Raw genomic sequence first — 14,945 nt, forward strand, 5'->3', positions numbered from 1 at the left:
GTCACAAAATAGATATAGCATTCTTAGAAGTCTACCAGTACTTTATGTAATCAAGTGAAGACATTATAGAGGGAATTCTGAGTTTTACTTGTGTAATCTATTGGGACAGTAATTCACCTCTAATCCTAAGAGCTTTGTATTAGGTTTATTGTATGCCCCCTGGTGTTATGTATTAGGCTGAACATAGCCTTTCAAAGGGTTTTGAATGGGTTTGCTATATACTTCTGGCATTTGCAGCACATGGTAATGATTTCAGATTTTGCTTCAGTAATAGAAATAGAACAAATGTTAGGAAGTAGGTGCTTCTTTTTTTAACTATAAAATTATAAAATCTAGGTTTTATAGCAATATAGCAGTGAAGTAATGCAGCATTAAAGGATAAGGGAATCAAATCACATTATTTTTAGTCTGTATGAATAGTGAAATGGAATTCTGCAGCTCTCCACCATATTATTGTTTTGTATTATGGGTATCTCTACCAAATAGTGACATTTTTACTGGTTAAGTCATCTTCTTGAAGATTGATGATTTTTCAGCTTTTCTGGGTATTTTGAAATTGGTTATTTGTATGCCAAGACTGGTGCATTGATGTTCTTGCAGGTGAGCAACAAGCAAAGCTGCAGAAGATTAGGTAGTAAAAAAGAAAATTGGAATGTAGTATTTTTAATATCTGGAGGTAGGAGGTTTATCTGTATTTGTCTTCCTGTTTAACAAGTGGATAAACTATTAGTTACCCAAATGTTTACATTTTTTATACAGTGTTAAGTATTATGGCTGTGGCTAATTATGGGACATACGGACTCACAGTAGTATCTACTTAGGACTTTGTGACTGCAAGCAATTTCAAATCAGTGAAGATATTAGCAAATAGAATTTGTGCACAAAAAATATCTCCAGTCCTTGAATGCAGTCTTTAGAATCTACTCATAGCTTCAATAGATATTTTTTTGCTGGTTATTTTTCTTTTTATTTTGTGCAGCTAGCAATAATGAAAAGACTAAATGCTTCAGTAATCTGGGGTTTTTATAGTGATTTTGTGAAAACAAAAAAGTTGATTTATTCATCTAACTTCACTTATATTGAAATTTACAAACCTAGTTTAAAGCAAGACTGAGTTTTTCTGTATTCTTAAGTTTTGTGAAGATAGAAGGAGAGTGTGTACTAAAGGACTTTATGTAACTGAAAAGAGTAATAAACTGTCCTCATTGAAGAGGTATCTTTGTTAAGAGCTGTGTTCTGAATTTTAGGCTTTGCAGTATGGTTTCCTGGATTTTAGTACGTTTGATGTAGATGAATATGAGCATTACGAAGTAAGTGTTCAATATCAATTTCTTGATTTGTTTGCTGTTACTAATGCTAAAGCAATTGGTTATAATTTCTGCTATTCTTTTGTAGTATTAAGTTCCATTTTTGTTTTGTCTCTTTAAGTTATGATAAGTTAAATAAAGGTTAAGTTAAATAAAGGTTAGTGGTCAGAGAGATAATAGTAAAATCCAGATTTAAGCATAATTATGTTCAAACATGGGGAAAAGCAGAAACCAAAATGGAAATAAATGAGAGTCTCCTTTATTAGTAAAACCCTGGATATTCTTGAGCAGTCTTGATGAAAACTAAAGGGCATACAAGCCCAAGTCTAACTGAATGCTAGAGAACAATCAAAGTATGTATTTGAGGACACATGGCAAAAATGTAATAACACTCTTTGAGGTAAAGAAGAAAACAGGGCTGGGAATCTCCAAGTGCATAAAATTCACTTTGAGTCGTAGGAAATTATTGTCACAATGAAGGACTGCAACTCCTGATTGTATGCAGTCTCAGAAATGCAAAGCTGCCAGATGTCTGTAAAGAGAAAATTAAATGGTCCTGAGCTGAAAAACTCATTATATATTTTGTGAATGGTGGTAAGACCAATTGGTAAGATCAATTTAGAATCCTATAAAAAATAAAAATTTGGAAGTTGCTCTTCATCTGAAGGGCATCAGTTGTGTTGTTCTAAAACTCTGATTTAGAAAGACAGGGACACAGTGGAGAAATGTGACGTTGAGAGCATCTGTCATCCTCATGATGAAAAAGAAAGCAGCCAACTAACACACCTTCCTTTGACAAAAATTATACATCAATTCTATCTAGCATGTATTTTGAAACAATAAGGAAAAGCCTGAAAATACAGGGATAATGATAAACCAAGCATTTTCTCTTGACAGAGAGCAGAAAATGGAGATTTTAACTGGATAATACCAAACAAATTCATTGCCTTCAGTGGACCTCATTCAAGAAGTAAAATTGAAAATGGTATGCTTAAAAAAGGAGGTGGGGAACACAAGCCCACTACTTTCTTAGTTGATTGTTATCAGTAAGAACAAGCTTTAAAAATTGTTCCTCAAACAGTGTGTTTTTTCCTTGGCTCTTTTCCTTTTATAAGAACTCTGGCAGTAAAATTTTAATGCTTGGTTTAATTGTATCTGACCTAGGTGATTGTATTAAAATTCCATTTTCAGTTAGTCTATTTCTTTATCTTCTCTCTGTTTTGGGAGTGTTTTCATATCTTTTTTTTAATATTTTTTATTTCTTCACTTTAAGCCTTACTCTTTTTTTTATCTTCTGTTCTCAAATAGGCTATCCCCACCATGCTCCAGAGGCTTATTTCCCATACTTCAAGCAAAAGAAGGTCACCACTATAATACGCCTCAACAAAAAACTGTATGATGCCAAACGATTTACAGATGCTGGATTTGAGCATTTTGATCTCTTCTTTGCTGATGGAAGCACACCTAGTGATACTATAGTTAAAACATTTCTAAATATTTGTGAAAATGCTGAAGGTGTAATAGCCGTGCATTGCAAAGGTATGATGCAAAAACCAGTTTATATCGCTAGTGATGTTTATAATTACAGTTCCTGAGCTATTTTGCAATATAATTCTACTATATCTAGTTATTAACATGTCTGCCAAACTGCAACTGTTCCATTAAAATTATTTCTATGATTCTGTTCAGCGCTTCAACTTCTAATTTTGTTAAGTACCAGAAAAATCTTCCAAGCCATTCCCAAAATGAGACTGGGGAAAGTGAGATTTCCGATATTAATAGCTGTTTCTGCTAGAAAGTGTTAGTACTTTCAAAGGATGCTTTGGGCAGGCATTTGAAGTCCTGTCAAGTTCTCTCTGAAAATACATGTTTAAATATACCAAGTGGTAAAGTTTTGGAAACAGTGTTGTATTTTGGGGAGATTTCTCAAAGTGTATGAGTGCTCTTCTTTTGGCATAGCTACCAAAATCTTCATCTCTCAGAAACTATACTAATTTGGGCATGCTCTGAATATCGATTCCTCCAGAGTTAAACTGCGAAGATTGTAAGAGCCTGGCCAATGCAGCTAGTATAGCTGTTATATATGTTTTCAGTTGTTCTAGAGGCAGTATGTTTCCCTTCCCACACCATCTTTAATAGTCTATCAGACATTTCTTCTCCACAGCTTTGCATTACTAGTGTATCTGATAATGCTGTGATTGAAGGAGAAGGGCCTTTTCTTAACCTGTTTCTTTGGACCTGCAAAGGCTGCAGTTTTGTTCCTGTATCTGCCATCTGTTTGCTGCATTTAACAGAATTATATTTTATAAAGTGAAAGAATTGTTGAAACCAGCATCTTGACTCTGGGAAAACAAGTCCATACTCTTATTCTTCACTGAGGTGATAAATTCAGGCATATTGCTTAAGTGGTTATGCCAGAATATTGAGTATCAGTGATACAAGTGCTTTGTTTTCATTTAAATTAAGGTGTTCTTTGGTAGATGTCAGACTAATGGTGTCTAGACTGCGCTTACTCTTGAGGAAGTGTAGAATGCTGTAGTCTGTTCCTAAAGCTGTCATGGAAGTCATAGAAAGCTAAAGCAAGTTCCTAAAGCAAGTCATGGAAGCTACTGTGTGGTTGTCTTTGCTATTGTGTTATACAGAAGATTTTACAGTGGTGTTGATCAGTTAATTGTTAAATGAGCTAAGGTGGTGTGTGGTTTGCATGTGCAGCAAGTGATTAAGGAGAGATGCCACTTAGCTGGAGCAGTCCTCTCTTGCTTCTCATGTTTTCCCAAGGTAAATAGAACTGTTTTGAGGGCCATTTTAAATAAGGTTTCTCACTCTGGAGTACTTCTTTTCTGTGCTAGCTAGTGCCCAGACTTGCTTATTGCAAAATTTGTTTTTTTCTTGGGAGTTAAAGAGATTAATTAGACGGGGGGCTGGGAGAACATCTAATTTCAGTGCAATGAGTACAATGTATGATTAGTTTGCAAGAAGGTGCTGGGAGAATTCTGAAAAGAAAAAAAAGGCCAACTGTTTTATCCCATCCTTATAAACATTCTCATACCTTCATACATATTCATAGATAGATAGGTAAATAAAGGTAGCTAAACTTACAGATATTTGTAAATTTGCTGGCTTTGGAGGGTTACCTCACTCAAAGAAAATATGGAGAGTGTGTTAGTAACCTTGTATATGATGAAACAGATTAAAGACTAAGTTTCCCTTACCACATTTGATAAGTAGAGGTTTGTTTTGATAAATTAGGCAGGTAACTACTTGCCCAAGTAACAGTGTCTGTAGTTACAACAGATTCCAGATGGAGATGGATATATAAAAGAAGCCATTCTTCTATATTACACAGCTGGTCTCGGACGAACTGGCACACTTATTGCCTGTTACATCATGAAGCATTATCGGATGACAGCTGCTGAATCTATTGCCTGGATCAGAATAAATAGACCTGGTTCTGTGATTGGACCACAACAGCATTTCCTGATGGAGTAAGTAGATTGAGTGTAAATTATTGCCAAAAATAAATCTAGATGTATTTTTCTTCTTCTTCTTCTATTATACACTTAACAATCTTCAGTGTTAATTTGTTGTGTTTTGGGCCTTTTTTTCCATGTTATGATAGCAAACAGGCAGAACTTTGGACAGAAGGGGATATTTTCCGTGCAAAGTTGAAACGAAACCATAAAATTGCTGTAACAAGAATTCTGTCAGGAGTAGATGATATTTCAATTAATAACACAAGAAACAGGAGAAGCATCCAAAAGGACATTGAACTGGTAACCATCCAAATATTGTGCTCTTGTAAAAGTTGAAACTGTTGAGAATCTCTCAGGTTTTGAAAAAACCTGTGGGTGCACTAAAACTTTGTTAATCAAATTTTTTTTCTGTTCACCCTTTTTGTATAAAAGGATGTGGGGGAGGGGGAGGAAACTAGGGATGGCAGTTATGAAAAATGGAGTTTAGAACACAGGTGAAGTAGGAGCATCATCATGTTTTAGTCTTCTGTAATTAGGTCAACAATAGAAAAAACATACATTCTGCAATCAAAAACACTGATTTCATTTTGGAATGTTTGTTGCTTCACTGTGTGTATTTAAAGGGAGGGGATGAAAGGGTGGGTTATGCTTATCATTTTTACTCATTTTAGTTTCTAAGTAATTGCAACTTCTGTAATACCTTTTGATGGTGCTTTTTGAAAAAGACAGTTCTGCTGTTTTAAAAAGGCAACTGAAGAAGGGAAATGCTGTATTTAGTGAAGATCATACTGTACTTAAGCAAAGATTTTATAATATATTGCTTCCAATGCTTTAAAAGGAGACAATATTCCAATGCATGTAAGTCATGACACCACTTAATGGTTTACAGCTTCTAAGGCAGCAAACAGGAAACTGGAAGAAACAGAACTATATTTATGCAAATGAATTTCCTTTGACTTTATCCTGTTGAGATAATTCTAATTTTAAGGTTTAAGATAAAGTTAATTCTTATATATCAAAGTGCCTATATTTAATCTTGATTTATCCCTTTCCCCCCTCCACTTATTCAGTACAGTGATGATGACGAAACAAACTGTTTAACACAAGGGGATAAGCTTCGTGCTCTGAAAAGCAAAAGGCAAGCAAAAGCTCCAACTGCATCTCCACTAGCGTAAGTCAGTTTCTGAATATATAAAATGCCAGAAACACTTTTATCCTTTTCTTCATGCATACTTCCCATTGCCCACAAATTTTTGTTATCAATGCTGTTTTTATTCCCTTAAAACAAACATGAGGTTCACCATTTCTCTGAAGGCTTGGTGAATGCTGAGGAGGCAGGACAATTTGGTTAAAGAACTATATTACTGAATTTCTAGTTTTCTGCATAGTTTTTGAAGCTGATATTCTGCACTTTACAAGCTCCTATAGCACTTCTGAATGCTTTACTTTTAGTTTAATCACAAACATTCCCTTGTCTGTCCTGTGGTAGTATAAAAACAAAAGAGTATGACTATGTGTGGTTTTGTTTGATTGGCTCAAATAAGTTATGTCCTGGTGTTTGAAGTAAAGTCGGTAAAGTCAGAGTTGAAAGAAGGATTTTTAGCTTTCTTTCATTTTCTCTTCCTTGGAAGAGAACTCTCCCTAAATCCTGTGGGCTTTGTGATTATGTCTGGTGGATCTGGAAGGCAGAGTAGCCACTGTTTCAGTAAACAAATTCAAAGAACTGCATTTCTGTCAGTGAAGCTGGTAGTCTCTTTATTTTAGACAAGTCCTGAAACATCACCTGTAAAAGAAAGTTTGCATCTTTTGTAGCTTGTAAGAACTGTGGGTGCAAAATATATCTGCCTGCCCTTAAACAAACTGCAAGTGAATGCAACACTTGGAAAACTTTGCAGGATCGCGTTTGATTGCTAGGAAAGCAATGGTGACCCCTGGCTGTCAGACTTTTGTGAATCACACGTGACCAAAATCACAGGCCACAGTCAACATGACTTTTATTGTGTTGTCCTTCTGTAGGACATGATGCTGCTACCTTGCTGGACTTTTTATTTTCTTTTTCTTCTTTTTCAAGATCACCACTGTCAGCAGACTTTTAGAAAAAGTGAGAAGTATGTAGTAAAAATGTGCTGAAGGTAAAGGAATATATCTCTGGAAACCTTCACACATTGCTATGTCTGATTTCCACTTTTGTTTTAAATTACTGTCTTCTGTTCATGCTTATCATTTACACAGGCAGCCATATAAGAAACAACATACTCAGAACAAAAACTGTGCCCAGCTGACTTAAAAAATACCAAAATGCATCACCTCAGTTATTTCAAATAGCACACTAAAAAAACAATTACCTTGCAGATTAGTTTCCGAGGCACAGAAGTGCCTTAATTGTCAAGTATTTAATTGCCATACGCTCAGTGTATGTTCCATATGATGAATGTAGACTGTGTGATAACCTATTCAGAGCCATTGTCCTAATACCTTCTTAATACAAAACCTATCTACTATCAAAATATTATTTGGCTCATGAAACGTTCTGCAACATCTGCTCTAATTAGCTTGTACTTGTGTAGAATTAAACTAACTGACCTGGAGCTTATAGCTCATCTTTACATTGTGCATTGTTGCTCAAGGAGCTTCAATTTACCTCTTTCTGTTCCCCTGAGTTATTTTTATGGTTGCGACTTGTACTGAAATAATTCAGTGAAAAATGAATGTGTAAACTCATACATTCCTTTGCGTTACTGTTGTTTTATTGCAAGGAATATTTAGCTGCCTTACGTGAGTCAGAAGTTTTTTCTACTACAAGAGATGACTGTCTGTTTCCTTTTTAGTTTAGTCTGTTAAAATAATTATTCTGGCAGTGAAATTGATTACTTTTATCTAAACAAACAAACAAACAGAAGCTTCTAAATCTTCCAAGTAGTTCTATTTCAGAAGAAAAAATAAGGGGGGTTGGGGGGGGCAAAGTAAGAGCACCAGAAGCTTGGACAGTTGGTCTTTGAAAAATAGAGGCATTATTTACTTTTAAGTCACAAGGGACTTGTATAGAGTGTTTATTGAGGTTGGCTGTATAAATTCTTTATGTGTTGATGACTGGATATTTTATGTATGTTCTAATAAGCAATATTCTGCACCTGTGGCAAAGGATTATGAATTGGCTTTTGCTTCTTACACGGAAAGGTAATACACCCCCTGTTTATATAAGTTGCTTGTTTCTGCAAACATACCTGTCTGTGATGTAATGTTTTAGTATCAGAATATATGATTGTGAAGTAAAATGTGTGAATACAGGCTGATCAAACTGCATAAGAGATGGCAGCAAGTGGTCAGAGCTGTACTGCTCCTGCACACAATTCTTTCCAAGAGTGATACAGACTGTGTGAAATAGGTGACTTTGGTGTGGGTTTCAGAAGATTTGCTTTGATTCCAGCAGCATAGGGGTACCACATTGGCAATTTATGGCTGTATGGATTGTTAGTCATAGAAAGTAAGAAATGCTTGACAAAGTTTATAGAGCAGTATCCTTTTGAAGAACTTGAAACAAGCTAAAATGCACCAATAGCTTTTGCTTTGAATTTTTTTTCATCTCTACCTCCCCCTCCAATCCCTTTTTAGATGGCTCCTAGCTATGCTGGTGTCTACACTGTTTAGCATTGTCATCTGGTGGATTGTATGTGGCTCCCTTCTGCCCAGCCTGCTATTCTGTCTAGATGGTTTAAGAACATAGTAACCATCAGGACCCCCTGAGAGAGAGCCACTGTGTAAGTGTCCCATTCCATTTCTCTACAATAGCTCACACTTTCTGTCTAGTATGTCTCTTAAATGCATGTTTTCATGTCATTTTTCTTACTGGCTTTGTTGCAAGAGTGAATTTCACTGCTCTGGCTTTGTTATATTCTTGTGTATATTATTTGGAATAATTGAATGATTTTTATGGCTGGCTTACAATATACAAAGGCAAAGAGCTCTTAAAACTACATAAGCAAAATTATCTGTAAGAAATAAAGTGCTGCTTTAAAATATGATCCTATCCTTTGCATATTGCCGATGCAAATGTTAGCTTCAGTTTTACTTCAAAGGTCATGAACTTGCAAAGTAGGCTAGTTTCCCAACACATTATTTTATTCCCATGAAATGCCAAGAATTAGAATTTGTTAGAAATGTCAGTAGGTCTTTGTTTCTACGAAGAGATCAAATTTTATATGCCATGTCATAAAACATTACTTCTTATACCTTTTTGACATTAAAGAAGATGGAGCAAGTTGCAGTGTTAGGTCCAGGCTCACTTGTTTACCCAGCCAGTCTGGATCCATCATCTTTTGTTCACAGTTATGTTTTCTAGAGCTTTAGGAGACTACTTACATTCCTTATTCTGTTACTTGGATTCAGCAGCTGAGAAAACATTAATAGCATATCAGTTCCTTGAGTACAGTTTTCACTCTTTCTTCACTCCACTTTCATCAGAGTAGCTGCAGTGATTTCTGTGCCTTGCTTCTACTTAAAAGGTGCAATGTTTTCATTAAATGACAACTTACATATTTTGGTGAAATAAAATTCCAACAGCACACAGAACTGTGAGGAAGTGCAGATGAACTTTTTGCTTGTTTCTGAGCCTCCCTGGAGCTTCTCTGTCATCACCACCCTCAAAGCAGAATGATTACTGTGGGTGAATACTTGAAATCTTAGTGCTGTCAGATTAAAAAATGGTCAGAAAGTCTTTTACTCATTAAGAATAGGCATTCTCTCCTGACAGGCATGAAGGGCTGAGATTTTCTGTCATCCATACCTTTGGCCTTGCAACTTTTTGTCTGCACTTTTTAAAAAGCATGAAACTCTTTCTGCTGACCTAAGTGACTGGATAACTATAGAATGAGAACTGGGAGACTTTGGACAGGTTAGTTATTCAGTTAGCCTTCACTGAGGTCATCTTAATCTGTTCTTTTTGAGAAAGAAATTATAAAGAAATAAAGATCATTTCAGCTTAATTTTCCCCCTAACCTTGTCAAATAACTTACTTGAGAGGCATTATTCCAAATAACATGAGAGGTGTGTTTTCAAAGTTTTACAGTGAATGGAGCACTCTTTCTTTTCTCAGTGGTCTCTGGAAGTCAGACCTCAGATTTCTGAACACTTACTAAAAAGCTAAACTTAAAACACAGGTTAAGGAGGTGAAACAATCTGTGCTTTGTTTTGCTGTACTGTGCTATAAGATCAATTTCAGTCAACTATCATCCTTTCTTTCTCTTACTGTGTCTGTGTTCTGTCTTAAAACTAGAAACACTTATTCCTTGCTAGATGAAAAAGGCTGTTTGATGTTGGTATATGTGATGCAAGCAATTTTGTTATTCCCATTTGCTGTGAATTTCCAATTTCTGGTGCTGCTGCTTGATTTTCAAGATTAACAATGTGGGTTTAAATATAGGGAGAGAAAACACTTAGGCTTTTCTTAAAAGCTTGCCTAACTTTCTCTTCTTTCTGCAGCAAGTATCTCATGTTTTAATAGATCAAATTATCGGTAAGGATCATGGATCAATCTGGGCTAGCCTGGCAGTTTTTTTGGCTGGAGCCCTGTATGCTGAGGAGTTATTGGTCACTTGTTGCCTGTCAATGACTTGGAAGAGTAGCAGAGGTCTCAGGTCTATTTTCTTAAAAATCATGAGGTGATGAAGGAGAAAGCAGTATTGCACTTGACAGACCTTGTAAGACAGGTTGCCCAGATTGGTTGGCAAGACTAAAATGCCTTTTGCAGATAGAGAAGACACGCACCTGTGTAACCTCTTTTTTCTTCATCCCTGCTTAGGATTCTGCAATCACTTATTTTAAAAAAGCTTGTTGTGTGGACTGATTTCTGTCCAATGTGTATTACACTGCTTGCAATTCAAGTTTTGTGGATTTTGTCTCAGGTTGTGGAGTTTGGGTTTTTGTGTGCTGGTGGTGTGCCTGTGTTCTGCCCTTGCACTGAGTTAAATGGTGAATAAGAGTTGTGAGTAATTTAAAAGTTGCTGCTCCTTACACTGTTCCATTCAAACAGGTCTTTATTTGTTTATTTGTTTAAAGGCCAAAGTATTCACTTGAATAAGAAAGCAGTATATAAACTAGTCTGCTATTTGTGGTGTGTATTTAGGATCAGAACTGCCAAGTGATGTTTCTATTACAGATGAATTGGAGATGAAAAATTCTTACAATGTAAATGTATGTTTAATAGTGTGACCATTACAACATCCTATAGCCTGCAGGGTTTTGGGGGTTTTTTGGTTGTTTTTTTGGTTGTTTCTTTTTTGTGAGGTTTTGGTGGTGGTGGTGGTGGTTGGTTGGTTTTTTTCATTTTTTTATCATATCAAATGAGTTAGAAAACCTTTGTGTGCATCAGATGGGTTTGCTGGTGTTTCTGGAAGTTGTGTGACATACTATTTTATGTGAACAGCTCCAAAGAAGTAAGGTAGGTGTCCTGAGATCTTACACTTCTCTAATATAGTTTGGGATATGTTTTTCAGGCTGACATTTTGACACAATTTTCCTGTACCTCTACCTCTTCATCTCACATCCATTATAAAACCTATCTATTGAACCTCCTGCTATCAAGTGAGGCTGTTAGTCTAATTGTGCTAAACCAAAATTCCATGTGTTAGTTTCTTCTCTCACCTTTAACATATATGCGGTAGCATTCTAATAAAAGCTGTGATAGCACTGTTGCAGCTCCTCAGCTGACAGTTGTGAGGCTCAAAGACAGCTCTGGGTGTTTAATTGCAACAACCTGTCAGACAGTGGTGTAAATGAAACCTTGTCTCTTTTCCTTGAGGTGCTATCAGCCTTGGAAGTATAGAATTCTAGTCTGATTTTAAAATGTCTGTGTGATAATTTAGCAAATGTTTTGTTCACAGTGATTTCAATTATTCTTTACTAGAGTCGAGTAGCCCAGTGAAGTTGCATGTATCTTAGATGTAAAAATGACATATCAACTGAAGAGCAGATGATGTTAAAGATTCTACTTTGCTCACAGCTGGCTCTGAGCTGATCCCATAAGGCATCTTGTTATCTCCCTTTGGCAAATGCAGCAAACTTACAAGGATGTTTTTGTGGTTGTTTTGGTTTCCTAGTGGCTATTTTTATTATAAGTCACATTTCCACTTAGAGCTTTTATTATTTTCTTTCTTTGTTTTCAACAGATAAGATGAAATTTTTTGGGAAGGGCTACCTTATGATATTGAAAAGATGAATATTTAAATGTTTGTTCAAAATGCTATCTTGAGAATTCATAATGCTTCACAGAATTACAGAATGGATAAATGTTGAAATAGACCACAGTGGGTCATCTGGTCCAACCTCCCTGCTCATGCAGAGTCATCCCAGACTACATGGCGCAGGATTGCATCCAAATGGTTCTTAAATCTCCAGTGCAGGAGACTTGACAATCTCTCTGGACAATCTTCCAGAGCTCAGTCACCTGCACAGTAAAGAAGTTCGGGTGTTAGGTTCAGAAGTTCAGAAGTTCTTCACATTCAGGTGGAACTTCCTGTACACCCGTTTGTGCCCAATGCCTCCTACTGCTCAGCACCACCAAGCAGAGCCTGGCTCTTGACACCCTGCCTTCAGATACTGACAGACATTGATGAAGTCCCCTCTGTCATCTCTTCTGGAGGCTGAACAGACCCAGCTCCCTCAGCCTTTCCTCATGAGAGAGATGTCCAGTCCCTATCATCTTCATATCCTTCCACTGGACTCTCCCCAGGACCTCCATGTCTCTCTTGTGCTGAGGAGCTCAGAACTAGACACAGCACTCCCGATGTGCCTCACCTGGGCTGAGTAAAGGGGCAGGATCACCTCTTCTGACCTGCTGGCAGTGCTCTTCCTGATGGTCCCCAGAACACTAGCAGCCTTCTTGGCAACAAGGGCACACTGCTGGCTCACATTTCAGTTCATGTTAGATACGTACATGGGCATAAGCCACGTACATTGACCAGTTTTCTGAACTTCTGGCATCTAGAAAAACGGATGTTTATGAGAGAAAGATTACAAAAATTGTATTCCAATAACTTTTGCTTTCTTTTATATGTACATTGCATGCATTTTATGCAGAGAGACACCAAATGTATATTTAAGGAGAAAACATGATTTTTCCATATTTCTGGCTGCATGAGCTCTAGTAAAACAGAATGTGCCATGATCTGTTCGTGTTTATATTTCAGTGACCGAATGTTACGAGGTTAAGCATAACCTCGTGCTTTTCTGTTCATTCCTAGGAGTTTCTATCAGCTCAGATGAATGGTATAATGCAAGTCTTATCTCACCATTGCTGTAATTTTTAGTGCTTGGTTTAAGTGTGGTAGGACTGAATTTGTTCATTCTGTATGACAACTGTGGCACGGAAAAAAGAATTTCAATATTAGAACTTGCTAAAACTGTTTTACAATCACAGTAGAAATTAAAACATAAGCTTTCAGGTTTTAAATGTTTTCACCTTGGGCATGCAAGGAAAACATTTTCATTAGAAGAATTTCTTTTGTCTAAAGTATGATATGAAGTTGAAGGCAGCTGGGGGTGTTTTTTTCTGCTTCCTGTAAAAGCAATTCCTTCAACTTTTAATGTCCTGTGTTTACAGGAGAATTTGCATTGCATTTTCATAGTACTTGTCATTGAAACCTTGTATCTTACCTGAGCAACTGGCTGTTTTGTTTGAACATTTGCAAATCAAGTAATAATATTTTGCAAGGCTGAACTACTAAGAGAGATTTTTTCAAGTAGAAGTTTAAAGTACTTGAAATTTGTGGGTATGTAGGCATTTGTTTGCTAATCAAGAAGTGTATATGCAGTAAAAATAATGTTGCTGATAGTTTTACTGCATAAAGAATATATTTTAGATGAAATTGTGTTATCTCAAATACATGTTCTAATTCTGAAGCCCATATAAAACAATGAAAACATTGGAGGTTTTTTCCATTTCTGTTTTTGGTATGTTACATGAATATAGAAATGTATATTCTCCCTATATATTCCTGTTCACTTTTGCTCCAAAAGTTAGCATTCAGTATTCGTATCTAGGATTCTGTGAAAGTAGTTTCTACAGAGTATTAACCGACCAAACTGTAACTTGCACTATTTAATGAAGGTTTTGATTTCCAGTCTAACGTAATCTGCGCATACGACTGGACTCACTGAAGCCACTGAAAATTAGAGTCTAATGATAGCAGGAGAATAAAGAGTAATAGCTAAGTTACTCCTAGGTCAGAATCTCTAAAACAGTGCATACTTTCACAGCTGGAACCTTGCACAGATGGAATAGAAAATAGATATAAAGCTGATACTTGTTAGCTCTATTGTAACACCCTCTTTTCAGTGTTTTTAGGAACTTTCCAATTATATAATCTTTCTTTTTTCCTACTCTTTACAGAGTAACTCTGCAGTCCAGTGTTCAGAAAAATAAAACCTCTGAACCTAGCATTTCTGACAGTACAGACATTACTAAAAGAACTACCAGGTCCGCTGCAAGAAAAAAAAGTTTAAAAAGGTGAGAGTTACCCTCTTTACAGATCCTGTAACTGTTTTCTTGGCAAATACTTTGACCTGTTCTATCCACTGCTGGCAGGAGCTTTGCCACAGTTCAGCTCCTTCTCCTAGCAATGGAAAGTGAGAAACAATTAAATGGTTTGTGTCATGTACTGAGAACATCTGGAACCTTACATCTTAAGTAATTTATTTGTCTTGCTCAGTCTTCCAAGTTCAAGACTTTTAAATAGTAATTCTTAATGTGAGTGAGAATTACTGAAGACAAGGGATTTTGATAACATGAAAACCCCTTTGTCTGGAGTGAGAGACGGAAAAATTCTTCACAGCATTAAGTCATATACTAGTCAGTGCATGAAGTCAAAACTTCATGGAAGGATTCAATAGACAACTGAAATGCAGTGGTTATGGAAAGGTGAAGTGTATAAAATGCATGTGTATACTGGTATGAGATTTTTTTACTGATAGCATGGCTGATAATCTGAAGTAAACCTGTTTGGTAAAGCTTAATGAAATTCTAAATTCTAATGGATTTATGGAAGACTGAAAGTGCCTTTTGGCCCAGAAGCATATGGCCAGACTACTCCTATTATTTATCTTTGTGTATGCCTGTGATCACACCCCTCAGTGGCAAGTCTCCAGGTCATTATAAAAGATGACTCTGAGA

General features: G+C 36.3%; 1 protein-coding gene across 10 annotated transcripts in view; it reads left to right on the forward strand.

The window, feature by feature from the left end:
* Positions 1-14,945, forward strand: part of CDC14B (cell division cycle 14B) — a 44,205-nt gene that overhangs the window by 23,350 nt on the left and 5,910 nt on the right. For 2 of the 10 annotated variants that reach the window (XM_054652281.2, XM_077171268.1), the window contains 7 exons: positions 1,248-1,310; positions 2,205-2,292; positions 2,616-2,846; positions 4,654-4,792; positions 4,927-5,080; positions 5,851-5,951; positions 14,166-14,282. In XM_054652281.2, the coding sequence (XP_054508256.1) occupies positions 1,248-1,310; positions 2,205-2,292; positions 2,616-2,846; positions 4,654-4,792; positions 4,927-5,080; positions 5,851-5,951; positions 14,166-14,282 (893 nt within the window). Of the gene's footprint in view, positions 1-1,247; positions 1,311-2,204; positions 2,293-2,615; positions 2,847-4,653; positions 4,793-4,926; positions 5,081-5,850; positions 5,952-8,392; positions 8,539-11,147; positions 11,166-11,943; positions 14,144-14,165; positions 14,283-14,945 lie in introns of those variants that run through there. The other 8 variants (XR_013179797.1, XM_054652287.2, XM_054652286.2 and 5 more) reach the window with 8 other exon arrangements.

Source organism: Agelaius phoeniceus, chromosome Z (genome assembly GCF_051311805.1).
Source record: "Agelaius phoeniceus isolate bAgePho1 chromosome Z, bAgePho1.hap1, whole genome shotgun sequence".
Taxonomy (NCBI): Eukaryota; Metazoa; Chordata; class Aves; order Passeriformes; family Icteridae; genus Agelaius; species Agelaius phoeniceus.